This window comes from Artibeus jamaicensis, unplaced genomic scaffold (assembly GCF_021234435.1).
Source record: "Artibeus jamaicensis isolate MK-2021 breed Jamaican fruit bat unplaced genomic scaffold, CSHL_Jam_final scaffold_1964, whole genome shotgun sequence".
In the NCBI taxonomy this organism is placed as follows: Eukaryota; Metazoa; Chordata; class Mammalia; order Chiroptera; family Phyllostomidae; genus Artibeus; species Artibeus jamaicensis.
This window is the reverse complement of record NW_026522030.1, coordinates 70,293,787-70,316,462: the sequence shown is the minus strand read 5'-3', so window position 1 is coordinate 70,316,462 and position 22,676 is coordinate 70,293,787. Positions and strand designations below refer to the sequence as shown.

At 45.3% G+C, this 22,676-nt stretch overlaps 1 protein-coding gene across 5 annotated transcripts in view; it reads right to left on the bottom strand.

Moving 5' to 3' along the window:
- Positions 1-366: 366 nt before the first annotated feature.
- The window catches only part of PTCH1 (patched 1), a 59,640-nt gene continuing 37,330 nt past the window's right edge, over positions 367-22,676 (bottom strand). For all 5 annotated transcript variants that reach the window (XM_037141002.2, XM_053656325.1, XM_053656326.1 and 2 more), the window contains 10 exons: positions 22,185-22,494; positions 17,254-17,396; positions 14,993-15,176; positions 13,281-13,561; positions 11,572-11,709; positions 8,501-8,643; positions 5,124-5,223; positions 4,355-4,609; positions 2,210-2,759; positions 367-1,722 (listed from right to left, as the gene is read on the bottom strand). In XM_037141002.2, the coding sequence (XP_036996897.2) occupies positions 2,211-2,759; positions 4,355-4,609; positions 5,124-5,223; positions 8,501-8,643; positions 11,572-11,709; positions 13,281-13,561; positions 14,993-15,176; positions 17,254-17,396; positions 22,185-22,494 (2,103 nt within the window). In that variant the 3' untranslated portion in view covers positions 367-1,722; position 2,210. The remainder of the gene's footprint in view (positions 1,723-2,209; positions 2,760-4,354; positions 4,610-5,123; positions 5,224-8,500; positions 8,644-11,571; positions 11,710-13,280; positions 13,562-14,992; positions 15,177-17,253; positions 17,397-22,184; positions 22,495-22,676) is intronic.

Genomic DNA, 22,676 nt, shown 5'->3' with positions numbered 1-22,676 from the left:
GTCTTACAGTTTTGCTATGAGTTTAGGGGCTGAGGTCATGGCACTGCTGGGATGACTGGGGGCCGTTGCCTTTCCATATAAGGGTTTCCATGTTAAATAGAAGGGTATAACGGGAGCTGCCATTCATGCACTCCTGTAGTAGCTTAGTCTGGGTGCCAAGTGCTTCCCAACATACTGGTCTCTGACTAAGAGCTGAGGAAGTCCAAGCCTTTCAGAGTAAGACAAAAGAATTGATACAGAAGAAAACCATCAAAAGTGATGCCTGGTTGAGAGATTTGGCTCCACATCCATTCTACAGAGGACTGTATGCAGTTAGCATCTCCCTGCTTGTCAATAAATGTCACACTGAAAGAACACTAATAATGATGAGAGGAAGGAAATGATTTATTTAGGAAGTGTGCACCCATAATGTTAATAAAAACACAGAGAAGGATCCTTCTGAAGCTCATATACTACACCACTTCTGACCCCGTCTCACCATCCTAGATGCTCTTTATTTTTTAAAATGCAAACACATCCAGAAAGCCCCAACCACCTGTGCAATTTAGGAAGAAAGGAAATTTAAATAGTAGGGACTTGAAACATCACCTCTGGGTTTATTATGGGCCAAGAAGAAATAGGTTTTTCTATCTGTAGCAGGGTCATCACCTCCAAAACATTTTTAATCCACTCTTACATTGTGTGTGTGTGTGTGTGAGAGAGATGAGAGGTACAATGAAGGCCAATATGCTCACAGCCCCGCTGATGCCCTCCACTAGGCCTGTTCTCTAATTCTTGAACAATAATAAAGATGAACAGATGTTAGCTCTATACCCTGAGGTTCCAACATCCACCACAAAGATCCACTGAAAGGCGTTATCTCCTCTGAGGCACGAGTGGGGTGTCTGGATGGCAGCCAATGATCTTAGGAGATGCCCTGGACTTGACCTGAGCCTGGCCAAAGGATAAGGTGGTGTCTGGGGCAGCTAGCCCCCACCAGCACTGGGCTGTAACAGCATCCTGACTCTTCCAGCCTGACCAGGGCAGAACCCACTAAAGGTTATGGACCGTGAAAGAAACAAAAAAAGAAAAAAATCACAGTACAGTACATTGGGAAATCATACACATGTCACGTACACAGCCAAACAGGAGCATCGCATCCAACTACACCTAGAAGCCACCAGGATTAACGTGCTTTCTTCATATCTGCTCATTAAACAATAACAAAATTATCACGCATAGCGTGTTTGAAAGTTAACAGTAACATTTCATACTACCACAGGGTTGTGATATGCAAATTTAAAATACTTTAAACAGAAACCTTTACAAAATAATCCTATTATATAAGCAATATTTGCATAGAATTATACAAGTAAATTATACAATATTTAAGCAGCAGCAACATATGCTGAAATTTAAGAGTAAGTTAAGCTGGGTTGTGGCATGGAGGCCAATGTACAAACAGGGAGGGGCCTGCTGCAGTGGCCCCGCTGCATGCTCTGGGCAGCAGGGGAGAAGCCCCAGATCACACTACTTTACATCCATTTCTTTGTATTTACATATGTGTACACTTCTTAAATATTTATAGAAATATTTCACAAAATAATACAATCGGTTACAGTAATAATGGACTGCAGTGCTGGTGCAGTCCATCCTTCTAACTCCAAGCAGTTCTCTTCAAGCAGTTCTGGGTGGGTGGGGGGATTCCAATCTTTGGCCTCTTTGCTTCAGATTTTACTCACCCTTTAAAAGAAAAAAAGAGGAAGTCAAACTAAGTAACGGGTGTGAGTCTGTATTTAGGAAGCACACTCACAGGCAGAGCAAACCTGTATGTAAAGAACTCAGGATGGTGGGGACTGAGTGCGGGCAGGTGGGTGGGGTTTTCAGGGGCTGGTGACATGCATGTGTTCACTTTGTAACCATTCACTGAGCTGTGTGCTTAGCATACATACCTGTAGGGCACTTTCACAAAGACTGAAAAATGGATGAAAGGTGCAGCTGTTAGTATGTTTGTTAAGTTGCACTCACCCTCAACAGGTTAACAGTGTAGGGAGAGAACCAAGTTGGGACAAGACTAGTTCCCCAAAGATGACAGCGCTTAGACACAGCAGCATTGCCTTGAGGATCAGAGGTCACCGATGTTCAGTTCAGGATATATTAAAGCCAGGGGGCTCCAGGCCCCAGGAAACCCAAGGAGCTTTGCTCTCTGCGTCCCTCTGGCCTCACACACCTCAGTTGCAGCTGCTGCCCCGGGGCCTCTCCTCGCATTCCACGTCCTGCAGCTCTATGACCTCCACCTTGGAATCCCTCCTCTCGCATCGGACGTTAAAAGGCACATGGGGGTCCTCGAACAGCCTGGGCTCCGTCTGGGGGTATTCCTCATAGTCTGGGCACAGCCCCCCTCGGGGGTTGCGCCCGGGCCCAGGGGCGGGTGGAGGATGCACAGCAACAGTCACGGATGCTGAGGCTGTCACGGTGGTGATGGGCTGGCAGTAGCTAGGCATGGAGCTGCCCATGGCAGTGAACACCGGGTGCCGAGGGTTGTGAGAGCGGGCTCCCCGGGGGCCCGTGCGGTCCCTATTGCTAGGGCCTGAGTGTCCTTCAGTAGACATTTCGAAAGCATCCCTGCGTGGTCTGTAGGGGGGCGGCCGCAAGCCTTCTCTGGGAGTTTCCCTCTGGGGCTGCTGGCCCAGCCGTCCGGGTGGCAGGGACCCTGAATCCAGGTGGGTCTGCTGTCGAGAGTTCAAGGGCGGGTGATGTCTCACTTCAGGATGGACCACCTGCAGAAGGTGAGGGCAGGTTAAAGCAGGCTGGGTGCTGACTCCAGGGTGGGCGTCACTCTGTTACTCCCAGCCCTCCCTTATTGGCTCCAGTTTCTGCCTGGCCACCCACACAGAGCTCTTCTTCACCAAGAACTCAGTCAACCCCACAATGGCTGGGAGAGGCCCAGGAAAGCCAACAAGGGCCTTCCACTCACAAAAGAAAAAACTCATTGTCTTAGAACCTCCACGATATGGCAGAGGAACTATGGCATAGGTTCCTTATTTGGAACCCATGTCCAGGCTTTCACCAACACAGCTACCTGGACACATATGGCTGCTGCCCATAAATGCAGGGTGATGGTCGGAGAGTGTCCGAACGCCCTCCCTCCCAGAGTCCACCACCCTACCCGGCTCAGAAGTGTCAGGTCCCAACTCCTCTCTCAAAATGGCCAAGCACCTGGCCGTGGTTCACCCAAATACCAGATGTTGGCAGAACGGTCTTCACCTGTGCTACTGAGTATAGTAGCCATTAGGGACGTATACCTATTTACATTTAAATTAACTAAAATTCAGCGCTCAGCTTCTCAGTCTCACTAGCCACATTTCCAGTGCTTAACAGCCACATGTGACTACAGACAGCATTTACTTCATGGCAGCAAGTTCCAGGGAGCAGCGCTGCTCGGGTGGTTAGGAATCTGGTTTCTGGGTCTCTATACAAAGTATGGAGCAGCACAGTGGCCACATCAATCAAAAGGACCGTGACCAACTTCAAAGTCGTTCAGCTTGTACCTATTTTAGGCTCCCGCTGAACAAAACCAGATTCACACTGCAGCTCGGCAGGCTTCACCCCAGGGGGTAAGAGGAAGAAAACTTAGGTTATTTGGTTGGCTTGGCCCTTCTCTCTTTCAAGGAAGGCCTGTTCTAGCCTGCACCTGGAATACCCATTTCCTAGAGGGACAGCAGGAGGCCCTGGGTTGGATGAATATGAGCCTTAGAACCTTTCCCTGGATTTTGTGGGCTGTGCTCTAGGACTGGGGGCCTGAGGACAATGTGGGGAGCACAGAACAGAGGAGGAGTCGGGGCTCCCAGGCTCACAGCTTTCCCGAATTAACGAAGGCTAATCTTCTTAGGCACCCAGAATATGTACTTGGAGCCACAAAAGCTTGTGGTAAAATCCTAAACAGTAATAATGGAAATGATTTTGTACTAAGGACAATTAAAGGTAACAGAATTAGAAGGAAAAAATATCACTTTTGCTAGCAATAAAAATCCCACTCCACTTTTTAAAGTATCATGCTAAAATAATATGCAGCTCAGAAAAAAATTAAAAGAAAAAGAGGCAAGGCCTGCTTTACCACTGGCCCTTCAGCTCAAATCGTACTTAGTCCAGACTAGACACAAGCCCCTGCTTCATGTGTTTACTGTTCCTGGCCTCTTCCCTTTTTGATCCATAGGAGATCCAACTACATGAAATAGCCACTTTCGCAGTTTAAGAAGAGTCAAATACCAGCAGTTTCAGATGATCCCACCTAATCTCTATTATTGTCTTTGTATCCTGTCTGTCAGATTCGCTGCCCAGAGCAAGGAGGGGTAGCCCCTGGGGGTGGACTCACAGTGGAGCGGGCGAAGACAGGGTTCTCTGTGGCCTCCACGATCACCTGGTGGGCGGGGCCCCTGGTGCCCTGCTGCATCTCGTACTGCCGAAGCTCCTCACTGATGCCCGACACCGTTGTCTGGGAACTGTACTCCGAGTCAGAGGAATCCGACCCGTTGTTCGCATGACTGGGGGGCACAGCAAACCGGACCACACTGGGGGGCGGCTCGGGGGAAGGGGTGGGTAGCCGATCCAGACCGTTCGCTGGAGATACCTATTTAAGGGGATTCCATATTAAGGTGCCATCATCCATTTACCTGTTGGCTACACTCAAAGTTTGAAGAACAATACTGTTTGGGGGCCTCTGCCTCCCCCCCCCAACTAAGTTGTATTCCCCTCCCCCTCTCTGACCCCTGAGGGAGACTCGGAGATTGGACAGCTGCAGGAAAAGAAGTGCCCTCCGCTCTCACACACTAGAGAGGCAGGTGGGGCCCTTACTCTTGTTCAGGCCCAGACAGTCCACTTGAGTGGAAAAAGCTTCACTGACATAGACCTACAGGACACAGGCTGCCAATCATTTGGTTTAAAAAACAAAACAGAAAAACCAATACTGCAACCCCTAAACTATTACATTGAAGAAAAACAATGATAGTTACTGAGATGTTTACTGAAAAAGTAAATCATCAGTAGTGGGGATACACCTAAATGTCTTCATGAAGGGTGACACCAGGATAAACAGCATTCAGGCAGCCGGTAGACTGCGCACTGTGTCCGGCACAGTAACTGACCTCAGGATATGGTCCGAAGAAAGACAACAGGACTGGAAGCAAAACCAGCCCATTGAGGACACCCAGGATTGTTAGGATTGCCAGGACAGCAAAGAAATACCTTGAAGATAAAAGGGAAACAAATATTCACTGTGGCAAAGATAAATTAAGCTGCCATTCAAATGCCCAAACATTATAACCCATCATAAGCCCCAAATTAGCAAGACCCACATAGGTGAAAAGGTTGTTACAAAATTACAGTTCAAATTCAGCAATAGATTTTTTTTTACCTTAAGATTTTGAGGGCTGCATTCCACAACCCAAAGTTGGGAGGGAGAAAAAAATTAGTTTGTTAATTTGCTGAACTCTCATGGCATGTAATGTTATTTATGAATGTGTTAAACAAACACAAAAATATGGAATGCGAACTGAATGGCTGAGCAGACTGAAAGCACAAATACAATGCAGAGGGGCCCCATCCATGAAAACTCAGCAGAAGCAAACAAATGAAGTGAAGGGTGTAGAATTTAAACAATTTAGCACAGGAGGAAAAGCAGCCCACTTGTGCAGCAGCTAGCTAATCCACTGTGAAATGCTTCTGCATCTGAGAGCAGAATCTCCACGTCTCCAGTGTGTCAAGTAAGGCTTTCCCTGTGCTTTTGTTAATCATGACTTTCTGTCTAGAATTCTGTGAGTTCTAGTTTAACCAAACAGCTCTGATTGCAACTGTTCTTAGAACAGGGGAACCAGCTTTCTGCGAAGAAAACACTGCCCATTCTGTGGTTGCTGGGGCATTGGTGGGGGGAGGGTGGTCCACAGTGATGGGGCTGCTCTGTGGCCAATCTTTTGTTGAACAATTTAGCATCTCTGAATACTCTTGATTTGCGTCAGCCAATTCAAACATAAAGGCTGCAGCAGCATGAAGAAGAGAAGAGTGCACAAGTGGCTCTGCTTTCCCACCGCTGAGGGCTAAGGTCTGGGACCGTTCATGAATACCAAGGTAAACCTGCCAGCCAGGGACAGCCACTGGCGGACACTCCACACACGGGGAGAGGGAAGGGGAGGGGCAGATTCCACGCAAGTGTGTGTTTCTGTAACTAATGATTTCTAGGGCAATTTTGGTGGAAGTGGACTGGGGGAGGGGCAGCCCCCAGGATATTCTGGGAAGAGAGAGGGCAAGGTATCTGTTAATGGTCCTCTTGATCATAAAACAGAACAGGCTCAAAACTTTGCCATTTCTATATGTGTTTCGACATTAGATGAAAGGAGAGAGAATCCCTATAAAAATACAAATACCTCGCAGCTATTGTAAACACTAGAAACTTCTGAGCTGCATTAGTAAGAGCCAAGCAGCCAACAGTCTTGCTCTAATGTAAACTGCGGGAACTTTAGGCAGAGGCATATATCAGCAGCAGGCATTAAGACATTTGCATCCCATCCATCTAACTGTAGAATAAACAGACCAATTAGATTTCTGACGCTTAGTGTATACAATGTCTGCTCATCTAGTCGACCCCAGTGAGGGCTTTATCAGGTTAATCCATCCAGTTCTAGAAAATGGGAAGCCCTTTTAAGTGCTTGAAATAAGAACTCTGGTATCTCTGGGACAGAACAAGAAGCCAGGGGCTGGATGAGAGAGCTGGGATTCTGCCCTCCATCCAGGTGCCAGCTGGTTGCTCAGGTTCAGGCTAAGTCTTCTCTGCATGGCTCCCTTGGCTCTGAGACCCTGCCATACCCTGCATTTCCCATGGTTTCAATGGCCTGTGAACTCTTCCCTTGTAAGTTACATGGAAGGGGATGGGGCCCACATTACTTGCTGTTGTTTGAAATGCACTTATGAGGTGCTTTTCATATTGTGTTGAATGAGAAGTTACACAAAAGAAACTCTTTTGACATAGGGCTTTTTATAGCATAAAGAAATAACCACTAATGCATGAATAAATAAATGTATACAAAAGAAGTAAAGCAAAGTCAAATTAAGAGCTTAAAACCCAAATCAAAACCTTATTCTAGTTAAAGCATATATCTATTTGATAATGGTAAACAAGAAATACTAATTGGCTTGTTAACTGATTAACAATCTGTGTTGGCACCAGTGGTCCGGCCATCCCTGGGATCTGGCTAGAAATGCAGTCTTCTCCCCACATTCCCACCTGCAACGAGATCTGGTCTGCATTTCCAGAGAGCCGTGGGTGATAATAAGCACATGACAATTTGAGAAGTGTGGTCTACACTGGAATAGGTATCTCACCTCTTCACTCACCCTACACCAACATGACAGTGAGCAAACTGGCTCTCATTCTAGGACTGCTAGAGCTCCAAGATGCTGAACTGTCTAATGGGTTATGCCAGCAGACTGATTTTTTTTCATAATAAACTAGCTAAAACTGAAAACCCTCTTCTTTATACTTGAAAATGAAAGGCTTATCAAGATAGGCAGACACACACACACACACACACACACACACACACACACGTGCCAGGAAAGCCTTTTTGGACTCTCCCTCCAGATCACTGAAGCAGCAGAAACAGTCCAGCCATAGCTCACACTGGGTTCTAACCCTGGACTATGGTGTTCGCAGTGATGCTCCTGCTGTCCGCTCCACAGAGAGCAGTGCTCCCTCCAAAAGCACAGCTGCTTCACAAAAGAGCAGAGGCCCTTCAGAGACGCAAACTCTCACCCTGCTGTTCTCAAATTCTTCTCAAAAGGAAAACTTGCTCTTTTCATACTTAACCAGACCCACTCTTCTTTAAATCCACCTGAAACTCCTTGCCTTTAGATGCAAAGAGAAGTATCCAAAATAGGTTTGGAATTCCAAAATTTGACACCAAAGTCAAGTATTAAATGTATCCTAAATCTTACTGGGAACTTAAATCTGAAATCTGGGCACATTATCTTTAGTTCTTAAATGAAAAAAAATCTAGGTAACAATTTAAGGTATTTGTATGTTTTCCTTGATACGGTCTTGAAAAGTGAAGGTCAAATTCAGTCAATTAGTGGGAATCACAGTCATCTCTTTCTGTAGATACTTCTAACCTAGAATACCAATAAATGGAGTGCTGGGTGACCTCTGGAGTCTGGAACTGGGATGTCTCTGCTGCTGGCCCTGAGTCTCCAAGACGGCCCTCGCAGAGAGCTTGTCTGCACACCTCTCAGCATATATCCGATTTAACAAACTCAAAAGAAAGTGGCATCACAGATTGTGGTAATCAAAACATGCTTTACACCTTAAACATACATGATTTGTATTTGTCAACTATAAGTTACACCTCAATGAAGATGGGGAGAAGTTGAGCCATAAGGAAGAAAAAAATGCTTTCATCTACCACACACAGAAGGGAATAAGCAATCGAGATCACATGAGCAAATAAGAATGATTTACCCTCTTGCTGCTTACCTGACAATAAAATCAAATTCCGATCCTGCAAGCATGAGCACTCCCAGCAGAGTGGAAACAGCCCCATCGAGGACAGGTGCAAACATGTGCTCCAGGGCAAGCACGGCCCTGCGGTTCTTGTCGCCAATGGCCGTGAGAAAGGCCTGTGTGATGAGAAGAACTGAGATGATCAGAGCCCTGGACCTGACTCGGTAACGGTCAGTTTTGTCTTCAATCCTGCCAGCTGCTTTACTCTGCCTCTACAGAACCTCCTGGACCTTCCTGCTTCATCAGGGCTACTCCACTGGCTGAATCTGGGCTTACATTAAAATGACCTGTTCATGATAATGGATATTTGGTGTTGATGTAAATCATGAATAACAACAATAAAATAGGATGGAAAGCATACTTACCTGAAGTTAAAAATCAAATTGAAAATTACACAAAAGTAAGCAAAATGTCCCCCTTCACTGCTACTCACTCTTGAGTTCTCTCCCTCACTTGAATTGTCACACTGTTCCCACAGGAGATCTCCGGTTGTGAAAGTGATAGCATTTTTGCCGGACTTTTGGATGGTCAAACTTTTACTTCTGAATGGGCTTAACTTAGTGTCATGTACAACTAGGTGCTAGATCTTTATTTCCTCATGATGATGCTTAGGTTAGGACTTCTGTCACTGTGTTCAAACTAATGTGCTTGTGGTACACATCTAAGCACCACAGAGGTATTACAGAAAAACACAGAACTGTACAAAGTACTCCTGTTCTGACTACAGTTGGACACATCCTGTCCCCTTTGTGTTCTCTAGAACTCTTCTAGGTCAAGAATGCTGTTTTACTAAATGGCAATTTTACAAAGTCCCAGTGTATCAGGCTGTCAAGTTTCAGACTGTTGGCTTGAGAGTATGACCAAAGACTGATTTAATGTTGGGTTAGTTATGTTACACCCTGCCTGGTCCTGTAGCAAGAACCTAACAGGGAGGTCTGGGTCTGGCACAGGTTCTCTCTGCCTGAAAGTTCAGGCTGTTCTCTGAGATATGCTGAGAAGAGAGGATTAGTGGCAGCTCCTTAAATACCCAGGGCCACACACACTGCAGGGTGCATTCCCATTGCTTATGTACCCTGTGGAGGGACAGAGAGGTTCTTTTCCTTAACAGACCATAGAAACTAAAGAATAACAAGGTGTGCTGTGAATCACAAACTTTTCTCTTAAGTGGGTTCTACATATGCATAGTTAGGAGACTTCAGGGTCAATCTACATGCCTTTTTCTCTTGGAAGGAAAGCACCAAGACATTTGGAACCATGTAACTTTGTGTTGTACTTGGGTCATGAGGCCAAAAGGTCAAATTGCTTTATCTTCTCGCATTCAATGGGTGTTACTAAAACAGCAAACTGACCGGAACCCCGATTGCTTGAAGACATTCATGGAAGACTGCAATTTACCACCAGCAATAACTGATCACTTTAAATAGATGTTCACCCATGGGCCAGGGTAAAAACACTGTGTCCTGTGTGCAGTAGTCTCCTGATGAAGATTTGGGCTTGAAGCACTGAACAGGGAGGGGTTGCTGGTCACTAAGCCAAGTAGGTTCTTGATAATCCTTAAATTCTTACAGTTCCCACTGTGAGAGTGTTCTGGACAGACCTGCCAGTGGTTGCAATATAAGCCACCAAAATTTCATTCACATCACGATAAAAGGACTTGTGAATTCTTAATTCACACAGTGTTTCCTCCTTTTTGAAGAAATAATATTAGAATTATGTGTTTCTAAGTTCTAGGCCAGGGGTGTCAAACTCATTTTCACCAGGGGCCACATCAGCCTCGCAGTTGCCTTCAAAGGGCCAAATGTCATTTTAGGACTGTATAAATGTAACCACTCCTTAACTCGGGGCAAGGAGCTCTACATTTGGACCTTTGAAGGCAACTGTGAGGCTGATGAGGCCCCTGGTGAAAGTGAGTTTGACAGCCCTGTAGGCTGTTGGGCTCTTCTTCTACCCCTCTTCCCAGTACAATGGATGAAAGTAATTTGGGCAGGCTCAAAATTTATAGCATGCTGTTTCTGCATTATCAGTTTTCATTATACACTGGGATAAAAATGGGTCAACTTCAACAAAATATTCCTTCTGAAACACAAAAGTGCACAAACTCTAAGTTGCACAAAAGTGGGCCCGAGCAATGCGCATGGGCTGCAGAGGGTACAGGGTAGAAGCACATGCACAGCTGTGCACATGGCGTGTGCTAAGCCCAAAGAAAACCAATGCTAGAGACTACAAACATAGTTAAATTCCAATGTTCGGCTTCCTAGCTAGGCTATTCCAAACATCAGTACTTATTCTGTCAATAAAAATTCATTGAATGTCTACCAATAATCTACAACTTACATACTACTATGAGGCATCTGAATAATTCTCTGGTAAATACAGATGATGGCCTTGTCTCTTGGATTTAGGACTCTTTCTTAACTTTTATTTCTTCTAACAAAGCATTCACAGGACTGTGCACAGGAAGAGGAGAAAAACCCTCCTGTGGAGAGCAAACCTAGTTCTCGAACTTGGAGGCCAGAAGGTGAAAGAGCTGCCCCTACACACTGAGCACCCACACCTTTGCTCACCGGCCCCAGGGGATCTCCGCGGCTGCCCACTTGTCTCACCTTCAATTATGCCATTTCCAATAAACCTTTGAGTGTGTTCTCATTTTACCCCTGCTTTATTACTGTGGTTTTTAACACTGTTTGTAGTTGTGTACACACACACACACACACACACACACACACACACACCCCACCTGTCTTGGGAACTTTAGGACCTGCAGTGACACTAATGACAACACCAAACAAACAGGATCCTTCCTGGCCCAACACAAGTTTGCCTTTGATGACCTCCTTAGATTCCCTAAGAGGGAAAGGAGTCCAGCCACATTCCAGCCACTCCTAGGATTGCATGTGCCAGTCAGAAGCCTGTTCACAGTGCGTGTATTGGGTGTGTTCCTTAATGTCGGAGAAAATGGAAAGGTTCCAAACTTGCAGACTATGAGAGACAGAGGAAATATACTGCTTTTTCACAGAGTTGTAAGTCAGCAACGTCTCCCGTACCAGAGCAACGTGCACGGTGAATTCCACGCCTATGCCGACAGACGCGATCAGGATGACCACAGGCACGGCACTCAGCTTGATCCCGATGAGGCCCATCATGCCAAAGAGCTCGACTGTCATCAAAGCCAAGACTGTCACCTGTAAGAAGGCGCAGGAGTGAGTGGCTGGGCAAAAACACACTCCAGGTATGAAAAACAAAGGTGGTATGAAAGTCCTCATGTGGCCTTACTTCAGATCAAGAGCATTGACTTGCTGTAGCCTCTAACAACTGACACCTAATTCATTATCTCCCTGTTGGGCAGGGAGACTTTTGAGACAATCTGGGGACAGCAGGAAAAATTTAGTGTGCTACTGCAAATTGTTTTTCCAATATACCTGCTCTAAAAAGCATAACATTTTCCAAACTCCACCAGAGAATCTAGGAAGATTTACACAAATGAGAATTTATCACTAGCTACAAATATAATTTAAAACAACATATTTCTTTCTGTTTTGATCTTAACCATCAGAGACCACCCTTCGACTATGTAACTGAGTTGATATTTTAGAGTTTTTGGTTGCCTCACCCTCTACCCTGAAAAGTGCTTCCACCTAAAAGTAGCTTCCCTTTTGTGTGGAGCCCACGGACTAAGTGAGGATGACTCCGGAGCAAGTTAAGCAGGAGAAAGGAGACTTGCAGTCTGCTGATGTGGGTCAGGTTACAACCTCCTTCACTTTGAAGAAATGTAAAGCAACTGGGGTGGACATGGCAAACTGTTAAATCCAAGGAAAAGCTTTATTTGCATTTCATATGCCTTATAAACATTTGCCAGGGGAGGGAAAGAAAATCTGTGAAGTAGATCTTGGAGTTTCTTCGGCCAAAGGGGAGAAAATACAAATTAAACACAATTTACAATGGGTAGAAGAGGAAAGATCTTCCGTTCCTGGGGGAAGGGCAGTGGGCAGTGGGCAGTAGTGATAGGCAAGGACAGCGCAGTGAAAGTTTCCTTTGCTTTCTTTCAATCAGCTAATGAAAGATGGACAACATTGATTGCTTAAGTACCATGAAGAATTCTATAGACTAAACATTTACCTTTTAACAAAACTGCTGCGCAGACTTCTGGTACAGAAATAAGACCTGGTCTCTGTTTTTATAATTTTGGCATTTTGAAGTCTATACCACAGTTCATGGAATTTAAACACTGACGTGATTTTATTAAACTCTAAATAAAACTTTTTTCAAGTGTGGGAGTATTACTGTATGTGGAGAAAGGATGCCAAAAAAATAGGTGAGCAATACTAGTGTACCGCTTTCCTCCCAAGAATTAAAATACACACAACACACACAAGCATTTTGTTCTGACTTCTCTGATTGTCCCTCTGTTTAGCATAACCTTATCCATATTAGGTCTGTGATTATACCAAAATAACACAAATTAAAAAAATTAGCAATGCTTTGAGTGTCTATATTTCATAAACGCTGGGAGCTGTTATGGAAAATGTGCTTAAACAAAAAGTTTAAAGCTGTAGGGAAAGGGGACACAGGATTAAGGCCATTAAAGGCTCTACCTAACCATGAACCTCACCACCTCCGGCAGAATAAATATAGTATGGATGATGCAATCTATACCCTCCTCCAGAGGCCCAGACATAAACAAAACTGCCCGGCTGCAGAAAGAGCTATACTGAAAGGAATTTGACTTCCACAAAGACCCTCAGAATAAACTCACAATGATCCCGGCCGTCCAGGGGTTCAGGAGGAAGACGGCACACACGAGAAACGTGCAGGCCAGCACCACACTGATGGACAGCAGGAGCCAGTGGCGGAGGCCAATGTACTGCTCCCAGAAGAGGAAGGGGTAACCATTGGGGTAGCTGGAGAGCCCCAGGCTTGTGTAGTTGTTGCAGATGGTTCTGACTTTTTCAATCGCTTCCACGAAGTCTGAAGTGTCATGCAAGCCGTTGAGGTAGAAAGGAAACTGAGCGTACTCGATGGGCTCTGCTGCTGGGACTGGACAGAGAGGGCAAAGCAGAGCGAGACGTGGGTAAGGGGCTCCTGGCAAACGGATGTGATCCAGGCGTGGAAGAGATGTGACAAATTCCTATTGTTGACCATGCCAGATGTGTATCCCCAAATTCTCCATAATTACAACAAACAGAGAAAAAACTCTGTAAGAAAAGTTCCACTTACTGCACATCTTTCAACATCAAGGGCAAACAATACCAATGGTAGCCTTCAGCTCTATAGAATTTCAGTGTTCAGCTGAAGGTTTTTAAAGCAGTAACCTTTGACTGGTTTTTTTTTGGAGGGAGCCTGTGATCTATATGCATATTTACTTAACCTTTGATTTCAATGTTCTAGAAGCAGTCTCTTTTGTAATGGGTCTAAACAACTTAAAAATTCAACTGTAGGAACATTTTTTTGTTCAACTGACACCAGCGAAAATACTAAGTTTGAACGGTTTCTCTCAATCACTTAGGAGAAAAAATAACTCAAAAGTCATGCTTTACAGAGAAAAACGCTTAACTTTCTGATCCTTTTAGTGATCTAACACACTTAAACCCTCCATGTTTCTTTTCTAATTCAATGCTAAGTCTTCAGCAGCGGGGGAAGAAATCCTTATACAACAAGCATTTAGTTACTGCCGTTGTGTGTTCCAGACCCTTTGGGGTCATTCAGTTGACTTGCTAAACATGATTTGCCCTATTATAATCTCAACTATAAATTTTCATTAAGACAAGCCTTGGCTGCTTGCCACAGGGCTCTGGGGTTTAGATGCAGGGACGTACAACCCACTCACTCCCCAGCCATGTCTGCCAAGGAACCTGTCTTCTTTCTCACGTCCTCCCCCAGTTTCGTATCCAAGGTATACGCTACTAAATATCTCTAACACAAATGCAAATTAAATCCATACAGAACCACCTCCCAAAAGACAGAGAGGAGAGGGGGAAGGAAGAGGACGCTGCTGTATATAGACTTTCCTGCTCCGGTTTAAACAGCTTTGACAGAGTACAGGTGCTTGGTGGCTTATAAGAATGACCCAACATGCCAAAAATCCCTTCAACACCAGAGTTGACAAAGTTAAGATAAACACATAATCCCTAGTGATAAAACCTCGAAATAGTAAAATAACTCTCAACCTGGAGGCGTCCCCAACTTTCACAGGGAACAGCTGGCATTAAAGAGCTCTCCCTGGTAGATGTCTTCCAGTTAAAGCTACAAACAGAGATTAGAGACTTATTTCTCAATGTGAAAGAGCACGGGTTGTATTCTATTACACATCCTCATCTGTCTCCTAGAGTTTTAAACTAAAAGCAATAGACTGTCCTGTTTACACTTTTGAACCCTGGGCAGCAGCAGAGAATGAGGGCTACGACTGAACCGGGAAGAACAAGCTGAGACGGCTCCATAAGCTCGCAGGCCCTGGGTGAGGCTACTTACTTCTCAGCCTGGTTTCTGGCATGTAGTCGGCTTTGTCGTGGACCCACTCTGGACGGTGGGGCCGGATGTTGGCCTGGGAGGCGGCGTAAGCCACTGGGTCGTTGCTGACCCAGGCGGTTAGGTAGATGTAGAAAGCGCTGGGATTAATGATGCCGTCTGCATCCACCAGGCGCCGTTTAGTCAGCTGCAAAATGGGAAGAGCACAGGCCTTTCAGAAGGGGGTTGGAGGTACAAACACTCCTGCCTAGCACGAGAAGAGGCAGAGCCCTGCCCCATAATTTGTAGCAAAGGCTAGAATGCCCACTCTTTGCAAGTGTAAAAAAATCCCATCTGAACACCTTGGGTTTTCTTTCAAAATGCACTGAACAGAGAATGCAAAAACTGGAGTGTTTATAATGCACACACACAGTTCTGCAGATGGCCCAGGAATCAACTGAACCAATTAAATCTGAATGCTAAAAGACTGTCTGCAGCCAAGACGGAGAATGAACAATCTGGAGAAACATATTTATAGGAGGGGAAGGGGGGAAACCTGGCAAGAATCCCTGTACACGTCTGTGTGCAGTTAACCTCTGCTGTTAACACTGAAGGAAATGCCACCCAGTAAATGGAGGAGAGCTATAAAAATAAAACAACATCTGTATAAATTTTGCTAACACTAGCCTCCTATGACCTGTGTATTCAAAAAATGCCCATCGCCAGAAAGTGGAGGGAACTGGCGCACAGCCACAGTCTCTCTGGGCAATCTTATTTCTGAGAGGTGGTCACAAGCAGGGTGCCACATCCTATGTGGACAAATACTACGCTCCTTCTAAGGCAGTCTTGTGGGCTTCGCTGAGGTGAAAACGCCATGAGAAAGATACGTACACACGTACACATATATTTTTTCCTGTTTACTTTAGATTCAGGCCAGGTTCCTTTTGGTCTTTTGGTCTTTTAGCAAAATAAAAACACCAGTGACAGCAGTTATCAGACAAAGAGTGAAGGAAGAAAGAGAGTGGAGAAGAATGAGAGAACTAAATTTCAGAGATCTGGATTCAATTAATCCACAGGATATGTAACAACTGTATGTCTTCAAGCCGTCTCTGGAATTACATAGTACAGCTCATGGCCTCCGTGCACGCAGCACCCTTTTCTCCCTCCCAGGCAGAGGAAATGATGTGTGTGTGTGTGAATGGGGGGAGGGGGAGGACAGCTGGCCCAATCACTTTTGTCCCACCAGTGTCCCTAGTCCCTAAAGCCCAGCCCAGCCACCGGCTATTCCCTCTCAGACAGGCTCCTATGCCCACACCCTTGTCAAACCTGACAGCACATGGCATGCGGCCATAAAGAACCCAGTTCACACTCCATAATAACTCTGAACAATGTACTTTGTAAATCTGTCACCTTTAATGCCAGCAAAAAAAGGGAGATAATAAACAGAGCTGCTGGGAAGATCATTAGCATGACGGTTTTCTGCCTGAAGGTGAAGCAAGTAAAGCTACAAAGAGCAGAGGAAACAGGACCCGGGAAAGCCCACAGTGTTAGAGCCGTTTGGAAGCTGAAGGGTCTGAACACAACTCCCCAACACGCCCGAGGAACCAACAGGGACGCGCTGGAATCAAAGTGTCACAGTGAGGGTACAGACGCAGTTGGAATGCGATTACCAAACAGCAACAGCTCTTGTTACTAAGAGGCTGAATCCAATTATTTTCCAAGGGTTTGCATTTCCGTACGTCTCGCTCATGACACAGCAATCTGTCTGTCCTCCTCCTCTATGCCTGGGGCCAGGGTGCCCTGAGGGAATCAAATGCAACAAATCCTCCCATCCTTCTAGTAGCCTTTCTGATTTCCTAACCCACCCTACCCTTCCTTCTGAATTCTGACTACTCGAGTGGCCACTACCCACCCACTCCGTCTTTCCAAATTTGATGACAATCAAGATCAATGAGGTAATAAACCAGAATTCAAAGCCAACAATGCAGCACAGCGTTTCTAACACGGAAGAGTGCCTGCACTGCCTGACTGTACCTTGTTCTGACAACGGCTCTGGAGGTAAACACACTCCCTGCTCGCAGAATGAGTCTCTCTGGCTTGCCTGTGGCCACACAATTAGCTGGCGGGATGCAGTGAATTAGAGGCAACTCAATGTTCTTCCAGCCCCTTATACCTCAAGTCCCCAGAAATCAGAGGCTGGGATCCCAGGCTATGCCCCCCAGCTGTCTCCTCACCTGTGCCCTCCAACCCCTGACCCTCAGGTAGGTGTGAAGCAGTGAGAATACCTGACTGACATCAATGGGTTTATCACGGCTGCCGGTCTGCACCAGGAGTTTATAGGCAAGGACCCCATCGTCTGATCCGTTTTTGTAATTGTTTGGCATGATTTTCCCAGTTTCCCAATCACTGTCAAATGCATCCTGAAGTCCTAGAAAAGGCAAGTGCGAAATACGTTAGAACCTTCGGCAAAAGGACTCTGGGCTTAATGGGGTGGCCAAGGCCTGAGAGCAGGGTAGGGTGTTGTGGGGCAACAGCAGCACATTCTTTGTTATATTTATATTCATCTTCAAGTCAAATGATATTCGATTTTTCCTGAGTGAACTTCAGGATGCTAATCATTGTTGCTTTAAAGGCGGGAATAATTATTTCTAGGAAATAAATGTATGTTTCACTTTCTAAAAAATAACTCCTTTTCCTCCGTGACTATTCCAAAAGAAAGTGGGAGTGAGACGGGAGAGGGAGAGGGAAGGGGTGGGGGGAGACGGGGACAGAGATCGAGGCAGACACACCAGGCTCATTAACCACTTCATGCCACTGTCTGTCTGGTGCTGAGCCATGGGTTCTTCAGTACAACCAGAAATTCCACTAGGAGGGGAAAAACACATTCAAACACCCAGCTTCAAACAGCAATTCAGCTGCTTCTAGCTCAGGGTGAGTGAACACGATTCTGTCAATTTGTTCCATCTGTTCAACTTGTGCAGCTAATACAAGCTGTGGGATCTGCTGCCAGGTTGTGTAAAGATCACAGCCAACACCTATTCACTCTCGACTGTTCTCTTCCTCTTTGCCACCTCTCCTTAGGAGAGGGGGTGTGGAGGAGAGGGAAGGCAGGGAGTCTGTGCGCGTGTGTATGTGCCGGGAAATACCTCACAGGGTAAATTTGGATCAGATTGAGAACAGGAAGCCACAGGCCAATACAAGGGGGCTCTGTGAGAACAGATGACAAACCGCAAGTCCAGGGAGGGGAAGGAAAGAGCATATTGGGGGATGGGCAAACCCACCAGCCCACCACACACAGCTGCGCTTGGCCTCTGTAATCAAAACCATCATTACAGACCTGATGGTTTGGCTACAGCTGTAAAGAGATAAGCATGTTGGAAGAGAAAACAGGGCCCCGGTGACCTGGCCTCGGGGTCTGAGCCATCCCAGTGCGCACACACTCTCCTCTGACACCCCCACCCCCTTTCCACTGCCCTGCTCCCCTCAAATCACCTCCCAAGTAGAGTTCTGTGCCCCAGCAGCTCAGGAAACCACATCTTTTGAACAAGCTGTACACGCACGGGTTAGATGTGGCCAGTGAAAGGAGAAGGGTTTATTTCATTTCATGACATGCCTAGACTGACTTCAAAGATGCCCCCCCAAAAGTGGGCCCTGTCAGTGCTCAAAATGGTTAAAATCCTGGGATTTGAAATGGGGCGGGGGGTGGAGCATAGGATCCTGCTTCTGTCTCTGTCTCTCTTTAAACCGAGCCTTCCTTCCGACATTGCTGTGGGCATTGTTTTTATATGAACAATTTGGGGATGAGGACTGCGGGTTCAGTGGTGAAAGAAGGCCCTGTTTAAGTAAGGGGAGTGTGGAGGAGCAGCAACAGTGAGACCACCGGGTCGGCGGGCTCCCAGCACTCACAGAGGCTGGTTTTCATAGCAAGGCAGGCACACAACAAGCTGTATTAAACAGATGTCATTTTATTACCTAAAGCCTTTTTTTCCCCTGTTTTTGAAAAAAACAAACAGGAGAGGAAAATCAACCCCACCTTCCTAAAAACAGAGGCCTGATCTGTTTTCCCCACAATAGAATTTTCATCCCTTCAAGGCTTGTATGGTCCTTTAACCCTTTCCTTCCTGACCTGTTCCATCCTAAGGAGCGGCTCGTGCTTAGTGAGACCTGGGCTGTTTAGGCATTTCACATGGATTACCTCTAGTTTAATTCCTGCAACAGCCTTGTGAGATGGCTGTGTTATTCCACTTCACAGATGAGGAGTCCGAGCCTTGGAAAGGTAAAACTACATGAGAAAGACAACCAGCAGGCACGTGCTGGAGCTAAGCTCTGGACCTGGGCAGCCCGACTCCACAGCTGGCTTGAGCCACTGATGCTCTAAATTACTCCGAACACAGTACAGTGCCCAGGAAGGATTTGCTGAAAATGCATGGAAGATTAGTAGAGTTAACACAGGCACCAACAACGTCTGGTGGCACACAGGGGGCATCCAAAGTCTGAGTATAGTTTAAAGGTAGTTATGTGCTAAGAATTCTGGCATGCCATAGAGTGAAACAAAGGAAGAAAGATCCGGACTGGGCGGCCCACCCTGCTGGCAATACGGTTCCACTCCTCATCCATGCTGGTGGCCCCCACGTGGCTTTTACTCTCCTTGGAATGAGAAACAGTCACTGACTTAATGGAAAAATTAAGTCCTTATAATTAGTATATTATTTTCTGACTAATCACCAAAAGCTCAAGGAACAGTGGGCTGGCCTAAGTGCACATACCACCCGTGACTCTGGGCACAAAACAAGGGCAAGGATTTGCTTCTACTGCCCCTTGGTTAACATTTTATATTCTAACATATGCATACTGCAGAAAACACTGTGACATTTTACTTATTTTAGAGCAAAACATGAAAAGTTTTAGATAAAACTTCTCTCATTTTTAATATTTATACTAATTATTTCCCGGTGAAAAGTTCTGAGCTAATTATCCCAACTGCTGATTGATATGGGACCCTAAAAAGAAAATATTAACTTAAATTTCATTTACATAATTCAGTGTGAAATGTAAACAAACACCGTCTGTATATATGATGCACAAAGTGGTTTTTATCCCCAACTTTACCTTTTTGCATGTGTGTTTAAAGATGACACATGGGATAATTTCTGTATTGCCATTTTCTATTTTTATGAATTCAACCCCCACAACTATCAAAATATTGATCAAGACCAGGAGGATAACATGGTTTTCAGTGGTAATTCCATTGACAACCCACAAGGGTTCCAACACTGAACAACCACACAAACTGTTTTGAAGGAGAGATGATTCAAGGACGGCTGCTTCCTTGCAGGATATGTTCATAGACCAAATCAACCACTGGATGGGCCCGAAGTACCTCTAGGCCACTAAGGGTCCTAGTATCTGTATCCAGTGCCTCTGCCGGATACAGAGGCACTGGATGCAGACGGTCACCTGCAGTTGGTTCTAAGCCTGGCTGGGACCCCGACTTAGGAGCATTAAATGGATCTCACTTGGTCTAGGTGGGTACGGCTCACTTAGCAATCAAAACATGATTCAAATGCACTTTTAAAAAGGATTCTCAAGTCCAACTGCTTTAGATCTTTAAAGGTATGAAGGCACAGATATAATTTACAACACACTATAAAAGGCTTAGCCCTCTGCCCTGCCTGGAGACAATACCACTGGGCCCCCTTCCCAAACTCCGCCCAACATGCCACACTGCGCATCCACAGGAATGGCTGGAGACACTGAAATCAATTCTACAGCAACCCTTCTTTGCTCAAATCCTGGCAGTGCACTGCAGACCTCTTTGTCATTTGTGGCAAGTTATTTGCATGTCTTTGGCCAATGGAGGGAAAAAATGAAAAGCAGGGAATCTCTCAGGTGTCTGATCCTCTTCTGACTCATTATCCTAAAAACACTGCTTCCCAATAAGACTAGAAACAAATTCAAATTAATTGTATGAATGTGTTAAAAATATTTGTATCATGTAGTTTTCTTTGCTTTCCCCAAGAAAAGGGGTCAAATCTGACATATATGTAATGAACAAAATTCTAGGAACACAAGTCAAAGCCAGAAACTGTACTGAACAATTTTCAACCAAAGTTGTCTACCATTTCAGGGAAACTGGCTGCCTAATCTTTACATGCAAATATGTTGACTTAAGACCAAAAACAAGGCACTTAAATTTGTGTTTAAACAAGTCTAATTAAGTGGGAAATTAAGACAATCATTTGGATAACTTAAGTCAAAAAAATCTTGGGGGCCATAATTATTTGGGTATTTTGGTGACAGCATTTTTGCTTGAATTGTGTGGATAATTATCTTGATTCTCCACTTCACTTTCCATGTGTCAACACAGAATAAATGAACAGATGTTCTTGGAATCACCGAATACATTCATATTCGGTCAGCAGCTAGGAGCAAATTTAGGTCTTTTTTTTTCCTCCAGCTGACAACTATTCCCTAGAGATGTTTCTAAAAGCAAGGTAAGAAGCTATAAAAGGCATTTTCTTTACATTTTAATTGAATTTATTGAGGTCACATTGGTTCGCAAAACCATGCAGGTTTCAAGTCTACGACTCCATAAACATCTCACACTGAGTCATGCCCCCAGCAAAGTCTTTTCGTCCCTATTCTCCCCCACTGTGCCCTCCTCCACCTGCCCCATTTTTATGAAATACTGTGAGATGTGATTAAGAATTTTTACCTTTACTTCATAGCATTTTATGCCAAATCAAAAGATGGCCAAAATATGAATGTTAAATTGTATCCACCCATGATGCAACACCGGCCGGTGTAGCAGAGGCTCTAAATCGGCAGTGAGTCAGCCTAGAAATCCATCAACACTTTTTTTCTACTTGGTCACCCAAAGCAGCAATCATCCCCCCAAAAGAACTCTAGAAGTATCCAGCTCCATAGTTTATAATGTACTTTCTCATCTCCTAATGTACACTCATAAATTCTCACAGAAGTTCCTCAGTCAACCAGAGCACTGTTTGCATTGTTTTACAGGTAAAAGCCAGTTTTGGGAGGCTGCCTTAGAACCAGTCTACGGAAGAACTTTAAGCAACACTTGGAAGTCAATGAAATGTGTCAGTGTTACATTATAATCTAACACTTTAAGGAAGGGAATAAAAGGAAGCTGTGGGACCCGAACACGCCACAGACCAAGCCCTCAGCGGGGACGCGCCCTTCAGCAGCGCCTTACCTTGCAGCCAGTCTCGGAAGTAGTGCAGCCACATTTTGGGAAGCTGTTTATTTTCTTCCAACATGACATACTTCACATTACTGAAACTCTTGTGAAGGTCGTAGAGTAAGTGCTGGATATTTGGGTAGTCTGCTTTCTGCGTGACTATATACATGTTGTAGAAAGAAAAGTATTTGAATTGTGCCGCAATAAAGTCATACTCTCTGGTTTCCCGAGGCACAATGTCTGTGAGGTCCAGTCCGTCGTGCACTCGGGTGGTCCCGTAGAGGCTGACACCCAGCAGGCCCAAGAAAAGAAAGATCACCACAACCTGCAACAGAGGACACAGCCACCACGTCAGGCCCCGAGAGATGTTGCCGACTCTCCCTGAACAAAGAAGCTGTTTGATTTATGCCTCACTTTTGCCATCATGCCGGCCCTGGCATGCACATGTCATTCTCCCAGGGGGAAAAAACATAAAATCATACTCATCACATTTTTAAAAAACCTCAT